The following is a 21,302-nucleotide window of genomic DNA, read 5'->3' on the forward strand; positions in this document are numbered from 1 at the left end:
TTCCTTTTTTTGTGATGTCATTTAAATCCACACTCCTTAAGACAATACTCTGCAGGTTTTGATTTGTATGCTAGGTATTGAATAAGGCAGTTTTGTTAAATTTGTGCTTGTCATTTAATAAAAACAAAAGATCTATTGGCCCCTTGTTTGTACGTTTTTAGTACCTGCAGAAAATTTAAACCTTTTTGTGCCTTTTCCCTATATATATTTATTAAAGATTGCCTCTGGTAGTGTAATGTTTTGTTGCTATGCAACATTAAAACATAACATAACATAACTTTTGGAACCAATTAAAGTGTTTGACTATAACTTTTTTGGAAGTTTTTCTATACTAATTTGAAGCCCAGGTCTGAAACAGTTCCAATATATCATTAAAAGTTCTTAAACTTTTAGTACCAAAATAAGCATAACATTTTTGTACCTATTTGGGAATTGGGTATTGTTTTGTGAAAAGTTTTCAAAATTAAGATTTTCTTTCAAAACACAAAAGTGAAAAAACAAAAACAACCCATGACGTTGACAATACACAGTTGAAACTTGTAAAGAATTTGCATTTAATCAAAAGCTTTTCAGTAAAACTATAAATGTGATGGATAAACTCCATGTTAATTTTTCTTAGAAATATAGATTCAGAAATCAGCTGTTACTGTTTGTTTACCGTAAATTTGTATGTATAATGCACACTTTTTTTTAGGTAAAACTGTCGTGTCAAAAAGTGGGTGCAGGAACATGCCAGTCTTGGGTGTTATCATTCTCAAGTTCTCTGGTTCACAATATTGGATTACCTTCCCTTCACAAAATTATATTTAGAATCGTCCTTCATATATGAGATATTGAGGATAAGAAGGTATTTGTTTTTATCACATACAATATACATACAATTTATTGTATATAGAAACGTATATTGAAAAGTTATTTAACAAGTGCGTCCACATTTTGTCATATTTTGCTCGAATTAAACTTGTATGTAGCTACAAATTAGAAAGCTACATGACCTGATGAACTATCAAGCACAATCCTTTGTAGGTTTCCTTAGATATCAGGAAAAATGGGGGAGAGAGAAAACTGATATTAACAACCAATATACTTAATCTGTAGTAATGGTCATTTATCAGATAAAATGCTGAGCGATGAAGATTTACATTTCTCTCTAATGCCCTGTTTATATCATATTAAGAGTTTCTGTAGGAAATTGAACAGAGGGTGTCTGACAGCTGAAACTTCTCACAGGGACATATGTTTCACTTAACCTTGTCAATATCAAAGATTATCATGGCATATTTCGCAAAAGAAGTCAGCTGTTTCTATAAATGAAAGCAAATTCTATACAGGAAAATTTTGAAAAAAAACTAGAAGATCCAAGGTCAAATTGAAGGTCAATGAAATACAAGTACACATTGGCAGTTTTCATTTATATTTGAGATTTGTGGTATTGATTTATCAGTTACTATTAAATTTCTATTAATAATTTAAGGTTTCAGGAAACATTTTATGCTCCCCCGCTAATTTCTGATATAGCATATAATCACTGTTTTGCATCCTGAGCATAACTTTACCCACAGTTAAGTAAGGATTATTAAAGGTCATACTAAGGCGATATACAGTATACCAAATTTAGGGCTCCTCGACCCCACAATTACAGAGTTAATTGTTCTTGTTGTTAAAATTTCACGTCCAGAGCACAACTTTGTATTTATATATTGATCATACTAAGAGGATGTGCAGTGTACCAAATTCAGGGTGTAGTGCAGTCCCTTGAATACAGAGTTATTGCCCATTGTTAATTTTTTTTTGTCCAGAGCACAACTTTAAATTGGTTACATTTTAAGTAGATTAATGAAACTTGGTGTAAACCATTGATCCTGCAAACTAAGACAATGTGAAGTATACCAAATTCAGGGCCATCAGCCCTCAAATACAGAGTTGTTGCCCTTTGTCAAAGATTTCTTGTCCAGAGCATAACTTTGATTGCATTAATACTAGGATAATGAAACACGGTTTATAAATTGATCATACTTAGACAATGTGCAGTGTAATTATGATGTGATTGTCATACCGTAAATGAACTTGAAACATCATGTACAGAACATTTCTTTGCCTGCATTCAAACTAGATAATGAAACATGATATATACATCAGTCATACAAAAGCAATGTGCAGTGTAGCAAAGTCAGAGCCCATGACCCCTCAGTAACAGAGTTATTACCCTTCGTTAACATTTTTGTCATGAGCATAACTTTGCATTAATACTAAAATAATGAAATTTTGTGCATACATTGTGCATTCAGTGGGGAATGTGCTGTATATCAAATTCAGGTTCCTCAACCCATCAATTACAGAGTTAGTGCCCTTTATTAGTTTTATGTCCATTGTGTAACTTTGCTTTAGATTAAACTAGAATATTGAAACTTGTGGGATGCATTGGTCATGTTAAGAGAATGTACGGTATAGCAAATTCAGGCCTTGAAATCTCTTAATTACAGAATAATAACTATTTGGGAAAATTTCAAGTTCATTTACGGTAAGCATTTATCAGTTGTACTGATACTTTTGGTTTCTTCATGCTAACCAGTCTCACCGATATGATACACAGTTTTTTCTTGGCAAATTATTTTCATATCTCATGCTTAAAAGAAATTAATCTATAGAATTTTTATGTAATGTTATCAGATTTTCATGTGAAGCTTACAACTGAAGGTGTCTGATTAATGGAATTACTACGTGTATGTATTGCTAGGTAATGGCTTCTGTGATAAATTTTGTTACACTATCTGCTGGGGGCTTAAGCTTGTTTCCTTCTGGAGGAAAGCCTCGCAGCTTGATATAGGCGCTAAAAATGCAATGTAAGAACTTTGTGATTTCTTGTTGAGATAAAATATTTCATGTGATTTGAAAAGAAAAATATCAATTTAGATTTGTGTGTTTGTCCTAAAAATAATCATGGTGATTTTATCTTAAACAATTATAAACTGATATGATTTTGCATTCATTAGGGAAAAATATGAGCAGAAAAGTTCATCCTCAGCTAATATCTGGAGAAGTCCTACTAGGTATAAATGTATCACCTGAAAAAAAAACAACTGTATCACTTTCAGAGCAGAGACGGAATGTTAAAAAATGATAACAAAAATAAGAGGATTTTTTCTTTGGGAAATATGACCACATGATGAGTTTTGGAGACTTGTTTGTTATGTAATACTTAAATTGCTTCATATCAGCACTGCTTATTCTCAACCTCCAGGACTTCAAATGGAAAGTAAGGGGTTATTAAACTTGTGTTTAAGTATAGACTTCCTGTTGATGTTGTTCACTACCATCAGCTTCCTGTTGGGGTTGGATGATGATACCTTTGTACATATGCAAGCTGGTGATTGTCAGATGAATGCTTTCTGATTTAGAAATGAAAGAAGGTTTAAGAATTTGTTTTCCCTTTTTCTAAATGATAGCTGTACTTGTACCACAGACAGACATTCTCTATTTCAACAAATAACTTAAGCACACAGAACGAAATAAAATAAGACATGTTTTAAAGAAAATGAGACTCTAGAATCAATTCAAAATCAGTTTATTTTTGTTGCAGTAAGCAAAATCCTAAAAGAGAAGAAACAGAATTCGACATTCTCTATTTCAACAAATGACTTAAGCACACAGAATGAAATAAAATAAGACATGTTTTAAAGGAAAATGAGACTCTAGAATCGATTCAAAATCAGTTTATTTTTGTTGCAGTAAGCAAACTCCTAAAAGAGAAGAAACAGAGTTCTGATTTGTATTTTGGATTCAGCTGGTTGTGTACTCATAAGACTCTGAATTTCAGAAGATGTCAATTCTGCATGTTTTTAGCCCACCATCTTGTTTTTTTTCAATGAAGTTTGTTATCGCTATTTTTTGAAAAGTAAGAGATGAATCTCTCTCAAAATTCATATGTAGGTTTCCTTTGGTCTCTAGTTGTGTGCATGAAATTTTGGGACTGCTCAGAAAAACAAAATGGCTGACAGACAGAGAATTACAGAATAGATCTTTCTAAAATACCATGTGTATGCTTTCCTTGATTCCTAGTTATGCCTGTTTGATTTTGGTACTGATCAGAAAAAACAAAATGGCCCACAAGTAGCCATCTTGGATTTTGACATTGAAAGTTTGTTATCACTATTTCTTGAGAACTACTCTATGGATCTTTCTCTAATTTCTGGTATCGGTACCTTTAGGCACCTTGTTGTGCCAGTTTGAGTTTGGGACTGAGCAGAAGAAACAAAATGGCTTCCAGGCCACCATTTTGGATTTGCCAGGTAAAGATTATCATCTCTATATCTGCAAAGGAATGTTTAGATGTCTCATCATTAAGAGCAAAAACAAAGAATAGGAGAAAAAAGAGGGGAAAAGATAAAACTTTAAAGAGCATATAAAGATCAAACAATGGTGGACATCATGATCCATCTGGGATCTCTTGTTAAAATTTTGTGTCAGGAACATAACTTTGCTTGCATTAAAACTAGAATCATGAAACTTGGTGTATAGCTTGGTCATATTAGTTAATGAGAAGTGTACCAGATTCAGGGCCTGCAATCTCTTACACCTATAGAATTATTGCCCTTTGTTAATCTTTTCTGTCCAAATAAGTTTTTTCGGAGAGCATTTATCATTTTCACTGATACTCATATTGAGTTGATTTGTTCGTTTCCTTCTTTACTTTGTCATCTTGTTAGCAGTTCTGAAATTTCTGTAGCTGTTTTATGGTGGCTAACTTTGAATAGCTTGATCAACATCATATTGTGGTTCTTAACTTTCCGTTTTTGCCTTTTGGTGGTCCTTGACTTTGTGTCAGCTTAAAGTCTGTATTCATCATCCATACTTCAAGGCCTTGACATGGCAATCCCTTTTCAATGAAAATTTTCTGCAATGAATCCCTGCACAGATGGTGTAGTAATAACTTAACACTTGTTATCCGGCTGTGCTGTTTTTGCTCCAAATTGCATCATTTTCTGTCAGTGCAGATGCAAATGAGCTATGATTACTATAGCAATGATGTAGGGGTTTTAGATGCTGTGGCCAAGAAAGCTGATAGAGAAAATTCAGGTTTTAAATTTCATTCTCAAATCAATTGAAATGGAAGTTAGCACCTAAAACAAATTTACAATTATGTTTACGATGTTCGAAAATATAAGGTGATATATTATCTTTCCCTGCAAAAGATAATTTGTTATCTTAACAAAAGGATGTTGATTATTTAAGTGAAGCTTTTAATTTGTTACACTAGTAAAGCGCCAGTGGCTGTTACGTAGGAAGTGAGAACGGAACTGGCCGGGAGCAAGATCCACATAAGACTGATAAAGAGTGCGAGCCAACATTTTGTGTTGTGTTACATAAATGAGTATGTAGTGTTTTAATGTATATATGGTATTACATTTGTTGAGTGATTCGATGGTGTAGTGTGACAAGATGAGTGAAAGGATCTTAGGTGTTTTACCTAAATTGTTCATTTTAAGATCCCGGAACAGATAGGTTACACCTGTGATAGGACTGATGCTATCACTGGAGGTTGAACTGGTCTTTCAGTCTCTAGCAGACACTCACGATCAGATGTAAATATTTATACACAGTCACTTAGCTACAGCTTATCACAATAGGTTCTGTGGGTATATCAGGGAAACTTTCCTCTTGTCAACTTCATTTTCATCCTCAAAAATAGCTAATAATAGTTGGAACACTGCTGATCAAAAATAAGATTGATTTAAGAAAAAATGCAAATAAAAAGTAAAAGCCATTCTTTTTTTTATGTTCTTTCTGTATTTTTGTGTTACATTCAAGAGAATATCACCATGTGTGAGATTTGTTACAAGATTCAAAACCAGGTTGCCATGGTAATTACATTTTCTGTCAGTTTATGTACAATCTTATGCTATCCCTATTATACTCTCCCTCCTGCATCTTTTTCTGTACGTTATCATTCTCTCTGTCTATCTCATCGTGTGCACCCCTTCTGGCATGTCCCAAGTGATGTAACTGGAGAAAGAAGCTTTTAGCATTTAATGACAATAATTATTAGCATTAAGTGACAATGATTATTAGCATTTACAATAATTGAAGTCAAATATTGATTTAAAATCTTTCACAAAGAAGAAATTTAAATATCTTAGTAATTTGTTGAGATGAATTAATTCATTTGTTAATTCGGTAATTTGTTGAGATAAATTAATTCAGAATGGTTCAATTATTACAATTAAAAACAACATTATACAATGGTGATTAATATATGTTAAAATATTTTAGGATATAACATAAATTGCTTATATTAACATCTAATCTGAGATTATTCTCTGGTGTTTTAAAAAATTATATTAGAAATTTAAACTGAGGCTGGCTCATGGTTGTTTTAATCAACTTGAAGAGAATATCTGAATTATTTTACTGTTGATATTTCTTCATGCATTTGTGTTTTGTTCAGATGTCCCTTTATTTCTCTGCTTTACCTCCACAGTTCACTGTAACAGCCTTTCCTCTTTTAGCCCTGTAGTCATCTGTTCTGTCCTTGTTCCCAATATAACCAGGCATAGGACATAGTAGTAATCATCTGTTCATTTGGTAGTGGGCTATATTATTTAGATCATACCAAGTGACCAGGGGAAGACAGCTATATGGCTTACATCATACCAGGAGACCATACCAAATGTTAATAATGCAGGGATAACAGAAGTTGGATGATGTCAATATGTAATAAATAGGGGAAGACAGGGGCGGGATTTGGATGATACCACCTGGCACAGATTACCTTGACTCAGGGGAGGAGAGCCTGTTCTAGGTGGTACCAAGTTGTACTGACCATAAGGGATGGAAGGTGCGTGATCTAGCTGCTGCAGGGGAGGACAGGAGAGTTACATTGATCATACCAAGTGGTGATTCTTTGGGGGTGACAGAGCCTCGCTGTCACTAGTTTCTTTGCACTGAGTTCAGTACAGGTGTATGAACGGCAGTGCAGATAGACTTGGGTTAGTGCTAAGAGGTTGTGTGTACTACATGTACAATGCACCAGAAGTTTAAATTGGGACAAGGTAATTGACCATGAGATCATCCTGAGGGGACAGCCGGGGCTTTCTCCTTCCTGAAAAGGACACTCAGGATAACTTGATTTAAACAATGATTACCTGAGAAATAAAGATTGGTTTAAGCACCATGTCTATAGAGAACATGACCTAATCACACAGCTACACTGCTATTAATGTATTAACACCACCATATCAATTTAAAATAAGGTCACATGTTGTATGACTTAAAGCTGAGAGTTCCTATTGTTTTCATTGTAACACCATAGTTTTGTAGCATAGTATTCATTGTGACATCATAGTTTTGTAGCATAGTATTCATTGTGACATCATAGTTTTGTGGCATAGTATTCATTGTGACATCATAGATTTGTGGCATAGTATTCATTGTGACATCATAGATTTTGCATAGTATTCATTGTGACATTATAGATTTGTGGCATAGTATTCATTGTGACATCATAGATTTGTGGCATAGTATTCATTGTGACATCATAGTTTTGTGGCATAGTATTCATTGTGACATCATAGATTTGTGGCATAGTATTCATTGTGACATCATAGTTTTGTGGCATAGTATTCATTGTGACATCATAGTTTTGTGGCATAGTATTCATTGTGACATCATAGATTTGTGGCATAGTATTCATTGTGACATCATAGTTTTGTGGCATAGTATTCATTGTGACTTCACAAAAGAAACAAATATAGGAAGCAATGATTTTGCATCTATCTCATGTTTGTATAACTGTCAAAATAAGGTGCTGCATTTATTTTCCATTTTCTATTTTATGTAAAGGGGAACTTCTTTCATAATAAACTGTCTATAAGAGACACCTATGTTAAAAGTACCTCTCTGTAATGGACAAATATATTATATCAACCTGTCTATAATCAGCACATGTGTTAGATATACCTGTCTGTAATAGACACCTGTATTGTAAGTATTTGTCTATAATGAACACCTGTATTATATCTACCTGTCTATAATGAACATCTGTATTATATCTATCTGGCTATCAATGAAACCTGTATTATGATAAGGGATACCTGTCTATAGTGGACACATGTGTATAATAGACACTGAATTACAACTAATAAAGCTATAGATGTATTACCATTTCAACACATTATTTTTCTGGTGTTAAGTGATATTTGGTCAGTCTCCTAGATGTAGCTCCCCTGCTCTGTCCTAGATGTAGCTCTCCTGCTCTGTCCCAGATGTAACTCTCCTGCTCTGTCCTAGGTGTGACTGCCTTGCTTTATACTTGGTGTAACTCCCTTGCACTGTTCTGTAGCTCCCCTGCTCTGTCCTAGATGTAGCTCTCCTGCTCTGTCCTAGATGTAGCTCTCCTGCTCTGTCCTAGATGTAGCTCCCCTACTCTGTCCTAGGTGTAACTCTCCTGCTCTGTCCTAGATGTAGATCCCCTGCTCTGTCCTAGACATAGCTCCCCAGCTTTATCCAAAACGTAGCTCCCCTGCTCCATCCTAGGTGTAGCTCCCCTACTCTGTCCAAGGTGTAACTCTCCTGCTCTGTCCTAGATGTAGCTGCCCTGCTCCATCCTAGATGTAGCTCTCCTGCTCTGTCCTAGACGTAGCTCCCCAGCTTTATCCAAGATGTAGCTCTCCTACTCTGTCCAAGACTTAGCTCCCCTGCTCTGTCCAAGACTTAGCTCCCCTACTCTGTCCTAGACTTAGCTCCCCTGCTCTATCCTAGATGTAGCTCTCCTGCTCTGTTCTAGACGTGGCTCCCCTGCTCTGTCCAAGACTTAGCTCCCCTACTCTGTCCTAGATGTAGCTCCCCTACTCTATCCTAGGTGTAACTCTCCTGCTCTGTCCTAGATGTAGCTCCCTAGCTTTATCCAAGACATAGCTCCCCTGCTCTGTCCTGGATGTAGCTCCCCTACTCTGTCCTAGGTGTAACTCTCCTGCTCTGTCCTAGATGTAGCTCCCCTACTCTGTCCTAGGTGTAACTCTCCTGCTCTGTCCTAGATGTAGATCCCCTGCTCTGTCCTAGACATAGCTCCCCAGCTTTATCCAAAACGTAGCTCCCCTGCTCCATCCTAGGTGTAGCTCCCCTACTCTGTCCAAGGTGTAACTCTCCTGCTCTGTCCTAGATGTAGCTGCCCTGCTCCATCCTAGATGTAGCTCCCCAGCTTTATCCAAGATGTAGCTCTCCTACTCTGTCCTAGACGTAGTTCTCCTGCTCTGTCCTAGGCATTTCTCCCATGCTGTGTCAGATAGGTAGTTCTGCTTTTGCCAGAGGCAGTTTCCTTGCTCTCTCAGGTTTTAAAGCTCTGTTACAGTTGATGTATAGGACAACACCTAATTGAGAGTTTAAATGCCATTTCCTTCGGTGTCTTTCCAAATCAGAAGTGATTTATGACTGTTACATATTTTACCCCTTTGACCTTCAAAGCTGGTAAAGGAAATTCATTTGAACAAACTTGAAAATATTTCTTCCTGTATACTATTCGGCCCACTATCTTGATTCTAGGTTACTGGGCTATTGAGAATGTATTCATCTAATTAAAAGAGAAAGTTTTTGTTACCAGACAACAGTGTCAATAGAGCAGGTGAGCTGAAAATGAAAAGTAATTGATAACTCAGGCACTGCAATATTGTGCTTACTAAGCATCTCACAAACAGCATATTTATTCCTATAACAAATTGGAAGTGAAAATCATGATATTGCTGATGACATATTGTCTTTCAAGCATCTTTGAGTCACCAAAAATCAATAAATTCCTGAGATGGCAAATGGATTCTTTGGAAATTGAATGACTGCTGTTCAAAAAAAAAAAAAAATTAAAAAAAAATCAATTTCTAATTTTGCTACGGTGTAAAATCATTACTGAATGCAGTGCTGAAATAACAAAATTTAATTTTGGTGCGGTGACATGATATTTTTACTGTTCCTAGCTCATACTTAAAACACAGTGTGTAATTGGAAATAAAATCAATTTCATCTAGAGATTGCTCTGGCTTCATTGTCGTAGAGAGGTGAATATAATCTATATATATAGAGGTGAATATAATCTATATATATATAGAGGTGAATATAATCTATATATATAGAGGTGAATATAGTCTATATATATATAGAGGTGAATATAATCTATATATAGAGGTGAATATAGTCTATATATATAGAGGTGAATATAATCTATATATATATAGAGGTGAATATAATCTATATATATAAATACACTGGCTTCATGTCGTAGAGAGGTGAATATAATCTATATATATAAATACACAGGCTTCATTGTCGTAGAGAGGTGAATATAATCTATATATATAGAGGTGAATATAATCTATATATATAGAGGTGAATATAATCTATATATATAGAGGTGAATATAATCTATATATATAGAGGTGAATATAATCTATATATATAGAGGTGAATATAGTCTATATATATAGAGGTGAATATAATCTATATATATAGAGGTGAATATAATCTATATATATAGAGGTGAATATAATCTATATATATATAGGTGAATATAATCTATATATATAGAGGTGAATATAATCTATATATATAGAGGTGAATATAGTCTATATATATAGAGGTGAATATAATCTATATATATAGAGGTGAATATAATCTATATATATAGAGGTGAATATAATCTATATATATATAGAGGTGAATATAATCTATATATATAGAGGTGAATATAATCTATATATACAAATACACTGGCTTCATTGTCCTAGAGTGGTGAATATAATCTATATATACAAATACACTGGCTTCATTGGTGTGGAGGGGTGAATATAATCTATATATATAAATACACTGGCTTCATTGGTGTGGAGGGGTGAATATAATCTATATATATAAATACACTGGCTTCATTGTCCTAGAGAGGTGAATATAATCTATATATATGAATACACTGGCTTCATTGGTGTGGAGGGGTGAATACTATCTTAATATATGAATACATAGCTTCATTGGTGTGGAGGGGTGAACAGAATCTATATATACAAATACACTGGCTTCATTGGTGTGGAGGGGTGAATATAATCTATATATACAAATACACTGGCTTCATTGGTGTGGAGGGATGAATACAATCTATATATATGAATACATGGCTTCATTGGTGTGGAGGGGTGAATACAATCTATATATATATGAATACACTGGCTTCATTGGTGTGGAGGGGTGAATATAATCTATATATATGAATACACTGGCTTCATTGGTGTGGAGGGGTGAACAAAAGCTATATATATATATATATATGAATACGCTGGCTTCATTGGTGTGGAGGGGTGAACAAAAGCTATATATATAAATACACTGGCTTCATTGGTGTGGAGGGGTGAATATAATCTATATATATAAATACACTGGCTTCATTGGTGTGGAGGGGTGAATATAATCTATATATATGAATACACTGGCTTCATTGGTGTGGAGGGGTGAATACTATCTTAATATATGAATACATAGCTTCATTGGTGTGGAGGGGTGAACAGAATCTATATATACAAATACACTGGCTTCATTGGTGTGGAGGGGTGAATATAATCTATATATACAAATACACTGGCTTCATTGTCCTAGAGTGGTGAATATAATCTATATATATGAATACATGGCTTCATTGGTGTGGAGGGGTGAATACAATCTATATATATATGAATACACTGGCTTCATTGGTGTGGAGGGGTGAATATAATCTATATATATGAATACACTGGCTTCATTGGTGTGGAGGGGTGAACAAAAGCTATATATATATATATATGAATACGCTGGCTTCATTGGTGTGGAGGGGTGAATACAATCTATATATATGAATACATGGCTTCATTGGTGTGGAGGGGTGAATATAATCTATATATATAAATACACTGGCTTCATTGGTGTGGAGGGGTGAATACAATCTATATATATGAATACACTGGCTTCATTGGTGTGGAGGGGTGAATACAATCTATATATATGAATACACTGGCTTCGTTGGTGTGGAGGGGTGAACAGTATCTATATATATGAATACACTGGCTTCATTGGTGTGGAGGGGTGAATACAATCTATATATATATGAATACATGGCTTCATTGGTGTGGAGGGGTGAATATAATCTATATATATAAATACACTGGCTTCATTGTCCTAGAGAGGTGAATATAATCTATATATATGAATACATGGCTTCATTGGTGTGGAGGGGCGAACAGATGCTATATATATATATGAATACACTGGCTTCATTGGTGTGGAGGGGTGAATACAATCTTAATATATGAATACCTAGCTTCATTGGTGTGGAGGGGTGAACAGAATCTATATATACAAATACACTGGCTTCATTGGTGTGGAGGGATGAATACAATCTATATATACAAATACACTGGCTTCATTGGTGTGAAGGTGTGAATACAATCTATATATATGAATACATGGCTTCATTGGTGTGGAGGGGTGAATACAATCTATATATATATGAATACACTGGCTTCATTGCTGTGGAGGGGTGAATATAATCTATATATATGAATACACTGGCTTCATTGGTGTGGAGGGGTGAACAAAAGCTATATATATATGAATACGCTGGCTTCATTGGTGTGGAGGGGTGAATACAATCTATATATATGAATACATGGCTTCATTGGTGTGGAGGGGTGAACAAAAGCTATATATATAAATACACTGGCTTCATTGGCGTGGAGGGGTGAATACAATCTATATATATGAATACACTGGCTTTATTGGTGGGGAGGGGTGAACAGAATCTATATATATATGAATATACTGGCTTCATTGGTGTGAAGGGGTGAACAAAAGCTATATATATATATATGAATACGCTGGCTTCATTGGTGTGGAGGGGTGAATACAATCTATATATATGAATACACTGGCTTCATTGGTGTGGAGGGGTGAACAGTATCTATATATATGAATACACTGGCTTCATTGGTGTGGAGGGGTGAATACAATCTATATATATGAATACATGGCTTCATTGGTGTGGAGGGATGAATACAATATATGTATATATGAATACATGGCTTCATTGGTGTGGAGGGGTGAATACAATCTATATATATATATGAATACATGGCTTCATTGGTGTGGAGGGGTGAATATAATCTATATATATATGAATACACTGGCTTCATTGGTGTGGAGGGGTGAATACAATCTATATATATATGAATACATGGCTTCATTGGTGTGGAGGGGTGAATACAATCTATACATATGAATACACTGGCTTCATTGGTGTGGAGGGGTGAATACAATCTATATATATATGAATACACTGGGTTCATTGGTGTGGAGGGGTGAATACAATCTATATATATGAATACACTGGCTTCATTGGTGTGGAGGGGTGAACAAAAGCTATATATATGAATACATGGCTTCATTGGTGTGGAGGGGTGAATACAATCTATATATATAAATACACTGGCTTCACATTGTAGTGCATATTGTAAATATGAATTAATATGTGTAGATGTTTGAATTACGCATATTTGTGTGATTGGTATTAATTTTGGGATTATGTGAATTGTGTCAAAGCTGTTGTGTTCATTTCATGAGTTTTTGATTTTGTGAATTGTCTTATGTGAATTATGTTTTGGGATGTATTTTGCAAATTCTGTAATTGTATGAATTCTGTTCATTGTAAATTTTCATGGTCAATGACAAAAGTCATTATGGTATTTTAGAAACTGTGAGAATTATATAATTATATTGAGTCTGTAATTATTTTTAAACACTTCTGTTGTGAAATTTCATACTTTTGACTGATGTAATTGTTCTTCCAACACTGTAGATAATTACACTTACCTTATGCTGTCAGGTCTTTGCCAAAGTTTTGAAAAATTGTTCAAATTAGAAGTGAAATTGCTAAGCCATCCTGATAAAATCACAATTGCTGAAGTTGGAACTCTTTTATAAAACCAACCATTGTTAAAATCTTTATTTAAGGTTAAAGCTCAATTGGCAGCTCTTCATGAATTGCAGGATATTGTCCAAAACTGTCTGAAGCATGCTTGGGTGAAGGGAAATCAGTTTTGTATAAAGTGTAGGTTTTGCCCCCTGGGACCAGATGGGTGGGGCTCAACAGGTTGAATCAACCTTCCAAGTAGATTTAGTTCATTTTCATATCATTGCTTTGCATCATCAACAATTCATTTGGATCTTTGGTTTTTTGAAACAGTTGTGATCAGTTGTAGCATTGCTGAGCATCAGGAGACAAACACAATTGTAACTGATAATTTTTCCAGCTGTCTGCTCCCACTCCAGGACAGATTATATCATTGAAGCCATTAAGAGTCTCATCCCATAATTTAATAGCATTGTTGGACATCAAGAGATTAACAACCGATCTCTGTCCCCACCCCTAGGGAATTTGAAGCTGAATCTGTGGTGTGAGGCTCATAAGGGGAAATATTTTCCTTCTAAAGAAATATAAAAGTTTTGCATTATTGACTTAGATATCCAGGTGAGTGATACAGGCCCACTTGGACTCTTGTTTTTCTGTTAATGCAAATCTTTCAATCTGTTTTTGTCTGTTGATGAAAAGCTTTCAGTATGTTTTATGGTTCCTCTGTTAATGTAAAACTTTCAGTAATTAACACATTTGTTACAGGTCAGTTAAATGTCTTGATTTAATGAGGAGTTTAATTTATTATAAAAAGCATTTGTAATAACTTGATTCCAAGCTGCATGTAATGGTAACATGGGAGTGGCTGCCAACACAGGGTATATCAGCAGTGTTTTGATGTGTTGATTATACATGTCGGGTCATGGCAGTGCTGTCGCTTTGTTCATGAAACTAACTTATCTTCCAGTAATATCTAACTTAGTGAAGTGTGTGATCATTAACTGGAATATTTCCTTGTCAATTTAATGAATTAAGTGTTGGAACATTCTTCAGTATTAGTTTTCATCACACATTATAGTCTGTTAAGTTGTCTGTCTTTGAACTCTCACAATTTACTTCAAAGAGACAGATTGACATATGAGTTGTCTTTCTTGTTATCCATTTTTCTGAGATACAGACAGATTCAGGAGTTATCTACCTTACAACTTGTTCTGACATATTTTAAAACAATTTTTCAGAGCTGTGGTTTTCCAAGTGTATTTTTGGAATGATTAAGATAAAGAAAAAGTATTTGTCTGAATTTCTTTGAATCAGATTAGTACAGTATGCTATCTTCAGCTGTGGATTGTGTTTGGAGAAGATCAATATTTGATTTATGTCTGTTATGAGATTTGTCAATTTGGTATCAATTTGAGATGTTGTTTATCTTTAATACAAACATGTGATTAAATAGTATTCTTATACTTTAGACAGTCTTCGCATCTTATAAGGGATGGAAGAAACATCAAACATCTCTTTGACAGTCTGCAATATAAAAACACTATTGCAACAAAAATGTGTTGTGACAGTGTGAAAAAAACTTTACACTATTGTCAATTCGCCTCAATCATTTGCACTCTTTGCTTAATAAAAAGAAATAGATGTTTTTAAAAGCTTGCAAGTATAATTTTCAATAGCTTTTATTGTTTAAGAAAATTTTTTTCTCAAACATGTTTTATAAATTTTTTCCTATGTTTTTGCAGGTGACCGCAAAAAATCTATGATATGATGCCGACACACTATGGCGGGTCCCCCTCTGTTACCAATAGATATCAGATCTACCCCCATAGTTATGGCGACCAGGTCACCATGGCAACAGGGGATGGAAGTAACAACATGGGGAAGTGTGCCCCGGAGACGACTCTGTGGTATGATTGTACCCGACATCATCACAGGTGTCAGCAATTTGATGAACTCTCTCTGTCGGACTATTGTAAGTTTTCTCAGTTTTTTTACTAAAAATGTTTTTATGTACTCACACTTGTAATTAGCCTAACTGTCTATCCTTCTGTATGTCCATTTGTCCTTCTGTCTGTCAAAACTTTGGCATCAACACCTAAATTGCCCTCAGTTTTGATTGTATTGTACAAACCAACTAAAATCTCATGATGACTCTGTTGCTGTCTTGTGTTTAATCTTAGTTTGTCCAAATGATCACCTTATTAGAAAACATTGTAATTTTTAAATCCAATTAGGTTTGACTTCCTAGATTGCTGCCTAATAAGCGTTGATTGTGACGTATCAATGTCCAAGTTTCTATTCATAAACTACTGGAAGATCTTATTTTGTTCCGGTGAAGTATCGTTATTTTTTATGACAAGTTTTTACTGGCTGGACTTTAATAGTTATATCAGAGAAATTCTTCTCCATCCAGTTATCATCTACATGTATATCTCATACTGTTTTACTGTAGTTTTATTTACAAGCAGCCTAATGGTATCAGTATGGGTGACAAAATTTTCCATACTAAACAAAGGTTTTGTGATTATTGCTAAATACGGAGTTGTGTCCAGTGGTTCTCCCAAAATGTTCTGTTTCGACACCAATGGCAAGTTTTATACATGAAAAACTGTTGGTGTGGTGGAGCTAGAGTTTAGCACATAATCAAGTACTAGTATTCTGTACATTGGAAATTGTTGGTATGGTACAGCTAGTGTTCTGTACATGAGAAACTGTTGGTTTGGTACTGCTAGTGTTCTGTACATGAGAAACTGTTGGTAAGGTACAGCTAGTGTTCTGTACATGAGAAACTGTTGGTAAGGTACAGCTAGTGTTCTGCTGAGAAAGTGTTCTGTACATGAGAAATCAGTGGTAAGGTAAGTTCTGTACATGAGAAACTGTTGGTAAGGTACTGTTTGTGTTCTGTACATGAGAAACAGTTGGTAAGGTACAGTCAGTGTTCTGTACATGAGAACCAGTTAGTAAGGTACAGCTAGTGTTCTGTACATGAGAAACTGTTGGTAAGGTACTGCTAGTGTTCTGTACATGAGAAACTGTTGGTAAGGTACAGCTAGTGTTCTGTACATGAGAAACTGTTGGTAAGGTACAGCTAGTGTTCTGTACATGAGAAATTGTTGGTAAGGTACAGCTAGTGTTCAGTACATGAGAAACAGTTGGTAAGGTACTGTTTGTGTTCAGTACATGAGAAACTGTTGGTAAGGTACTGTTTGTGTTCTGTACATGAGAAACAGTTGGTAAGGTACTGTTTGTGTTCTGTACATGAGAAACAGTTGGTAAGGTACTGTTTGTGTTCTGTACATGAGAAACAGTTGGTAAGGTACTGTTTGTGTTCTGTACATGAGAAACTGTTGGTAAGGTACAGCTAGTGTTCTGTACATGAGAAACAGTTGGTAAGGTACTGTTTGTGTTCTGTACATGAGAAACAGTTGGTAAGGTACTGTTTGTGTTCTGTACACGAGAAACTGTTGGTAAGGTACTGTTAGTGTTCAGTACATGAGAAACTGTTGGTTTGGTACTGTTAGTGTGCTGTACATGAGAAACTGTTGATATCTCTTGTATAGAATATCAATAGATGACAGGATGTTTCATGAAAACTAAGGAACTCTTCACCCTTAAGATTAGCTGAATTAATGTTTGAATTAGTCCTTACCTAATGATTGAGCCATTTCATATGGAGTCAGATAACACTATCCAACATCTGACCTATCAGGAGTTGAATGTCATCACTTAAGTGACTTCTATAGAGATCAAGCATGAAGTTCAGATGCAGGTCGAGTAAGCATATAAGGGAATACTTTTGTTAAGATTTAGTTTCAGTGTGTCAAGGTCAAGGTTATCCAACAAATGAAGGTTTGGTTTTCATATACCTCCTGCTTAGATAAGCAGCTGTGCAATTGTGTGTGTTTCATGTAAAGCTTGTGTACACATCTCATGAATCTCGCGACAGACTTAGTTCATTTTCATATCACAGCACCACATTATCAAGTTTTATATCTGGTTAGGCTTCAGTGGTTATTGGTCAAGACAAAGGTCAAAAGTCACAGGGGACAAATTTTGAAATAAAGATTGTACATTTACATCATAATTTCAAACCAACAAGATCTATATCTAATTAGTTTATTTGTCATTGGTTAAGGTTAAAGGTTAAAGGCTAAAGCTTAGGATTGACCTCCTTTGAAATAAAATGCTTATATACAAGATATTTCATGAAGCTCTAAACAGATATAGTTCATATTCACACGACAGCGTTACTTTATCAAATTTTATATCTGAGGACATTTTGGAGGTCATGGGTCAAAGTTAAGATGTCTAACATCACATTTGAAGTAAAGAAATTGTACAAGATAACTCAAGAACTCTGAAATTCAACAAATTTAGTTCAGTATGTTTGTTGTTTTAGTGGCTATAGAAAAAACCAGTGAATGCAACAAAGAAGACTTCAGATGAAAAAACAGCCACATATATATCCTGTTATACAGTATATCCATTAGAAGCTACCAATACTCCCCTTCCCCCACCACCCCCTCCATGAATCCACTTTTTCCTCCTCCACACACATACACTGCATACATTGGCTTCGCATAAATTTTCAAACGGGTTTTTCCTGCTGTTGTGTATCAGCATTAACCTTCATGAATTCCAAGTTATTGTATAGATACAAACAAACCACATCCATTTGGGAAATTTTCGGATTATATAAGTCATCCCTGTAATGTGGGGTCAAGTAGGGACTCTTTAATCTCATTAAAGGATGAGGACGTTATATGTTACAGAATGCTTAAGTTGGAGTAATATACAGAACCTGAGTAGCATATCCTCTGAGCTTCATAATTTCCCCGGAAGTTTTCTTCCTGTGTATATTGAGAAGCTTGTGTGCCTTAACTGGAGATTTGTTGTTCATATATAATGAGTTCACAAACCAACCATAAAATGTGAACAGTATTTATATTTATAGCAGTGATAGTTTGGGGCTTAATGAGGGGTAATTAAAGCTGTTGATTGTATTTATATAGCTGTGTTACTCTGGCAGTTACTGAGGAGTAATTATAGCTATAACATGTATAGATATAGCTGTGGTACTCTGGGACTTACTGAGGGGTAATTAAAGCTATAAACTGTATAGATATAGCTGTGGTACTCTGGGGCTCACTGAGGGGTAATTATAGCTATAAACTGTATAGATATAACTGTGGTACTCAGTGACTTACTGAGGGGTAATTAAAGCTATAAACTGGGGCTTACAGAGGGGTAATTAAAGCTATATCCTGTGGGGCTTACTGAGGGGTAATTAAAGCTATAACCTGTATAGATATAACTGTGGTACTCAGTGACTTACTGAGGGGTAATTATAGTTATAAACTGTGGGGCTCACTGAATGGTAATTATACCTATAACCTGTATAGATATAGCTGTGGTACTCTGGGGCTTACTGAGGGGTAATTATAGTTATAAACTGTGGGGCTCACTGAATGGTAATTATACCTATAACCTGTATAGATATAGCTGTGGTACTCTGGGGCTTACTGAGGGGTAATTATAGTTATAAACTGTGGGGCTCACTGAATGGTAATTATACCTATAACCTGTATAGATATAGCTGTGGTACTCTGGGGCTTACTGAGGGGTAATTATAGCTATAAACTGTGAAGATATAGCTGTGTATCTCAGTGGCTAACTGAGGGGTAATTATAGCTATATCCTGTGGGACTCACTGAGGGGTAATTATAGCTATATACTGTATAGTTATAGCTGTGTTACCCAGTGGCTTACGGAGGGGTAATTAAAGCAATAAACTGTATAGATATAGCTATAGTACTCTGGGACGTACTGCAGGGTAATTATAGCTATAAACTGGGGCTCACTGAGGGGTTATTATAGCTATAAACTGTGGGGCTCGCTGAGGGGTAATTATATCTATTATAGCTATAGTTAGTCTGATATAGTGTGATAGTTAGGTGCTTACTGCTGTAGACTGTCTTATAAAGCTGATGTACCGTGGTTCTCACTTAGGGGTAATCAAAGCTGTAAACTGTTTTATATAGCTGATATGGGGTGAGGTTTACTGAGGGGTAATTATAGTTGTAGTCATTATTTATATAGCTTGGATACTCCTGGGATTACAACAGAGTAATTATAGCTTATAGACTGTACTAATATTTCTTGAACAGTCTGGGGATTAATGAGAGATAGTTATAGCTGTAGACCATATAGGTAGCATACTCTGGAGCTATCCAAGGAGTGGTTATAGCTACACTTTTTATTTAGGGGCTGTTACAGTTATAAACTGTATTTATATAACTGATACAATCTGGGGGTTACTGAGGGGTAATTATATCTACAGACAGTATGTATATAGCTGATACATTCCAGGGGTTTCTGAGGGGTAATTATATCTACAGACAGTATTTATATAGCTGATACACTCCTGGGGTTACTGAGGGGTAATCATATCTACAGACAGTATTTATATAGCTGATACAATCTTGGGGTTGCTGAGGGGTAATTATATCTACAGAGAGTATTTATATAGCTGATATACTCCAGGGGTTACTGAGGTATAATTATATCTACAGACAGTATTTATATAGCTGATACATTCCTGGGGTTACTGAGGGGTAATTATATCTACAGACAGTATTTATATAGCTGATACAATCTTGGGGTTGCTGAGGGGTAATTATATCTACAGAGAGTATTTATATAGCTGATATACTCCAGGGGTTACTGAGGTATAATTATATCTACAGACAGTATTTATATAGCTGATGCACTCCGGGGGTTACTGAGGGGTAATTATATATACAGACAGTATTTATATAGCTGATACATTCCTGGGGTTACGGAGGGGTAATTATATCTACAGACAGTATTTATATAGCTGATGCACTCTGGGGGTTACTGAGGTATAATTATATCTACAGACAGTATTTATATAGCTGATGCACTCCGGGGGTTACTGAGGGGTAATTATATCTACAGACAGTATTTATATAGCTGATACATTCCTGGGGTTACGGAGGGGTAATTATATCTACAGACAGTATTTATATAGCTGATGCACTCCGGGGGTTACTGAGGGGTAATTATATATACAGACAGTATTTATATAGCTGATACATTCCTGGGGTTACGGAGGGGTAATTATATCTACAGAGAGTATTTATATAGCTGATACATTCCTGGGGTTACTGAGGGGTAATTATATCTAGACAGTATTTATATAGCTGACACACTCCAGGGGTTACTGAGGGGTAATTATATCTACAGACAGTATTTATATAGCTGATACACTCCAGGGGTTACGGAGGGGTAATTATATCTACAGACAATATTTATATAGCTGATACACTCCAGGGGTTACAGTGGAGAGATAATAGCTATATAATATAGG

The 21,302-nt window shown here is 35.3% G+C and overlaps 1 protein-coding gene across 4 annotated transcripts in view; it reads left to right on the plus strand.

The window, feature by feature from the left end:
* The window catches only part of LOC132553269 (rap1 GTPase-activating protein 1-like), a 196,864-nt gene that overhangs the window by 23,136 nt on the left and 152,426 nt on the right, over window positions 1-21,302 (plus strand). For all 4 annotated transcript variants that reach the window (XM_060217502.1, XM_060217500.1, XM_060217503.1 and 1 more), the window contains one exon: window positions 15,655-15,884. In XM_060217502.1, the coding sequence (XP_060073485.1) occupies window positions 15,677-15,884 (208 nt within the window). In that variant the 5' untranslated portion in view covers window positions 15,655-15,676. The remainder of the gene's footprint in view (window positions 1-15,654; window positions 15,885-21,302) is intronic.

Source organism: Ylistrum balloti, unplaced genomic scaffold, assembly GCF_031769215.1.
Source record: "Ylistrum balloti isolate Yb309-2 unplaced genomic scaffold, AGI_CSIRO_Ybal_v1 Utg370312, whole genome shotgun sequence".
Taxonomy (NCBI): Eukaryota; Metazoa; Mollusca; class Bivalvia; order Pectinida; family Pectinidae; genus Ylistrum; species Ylistrum balloti.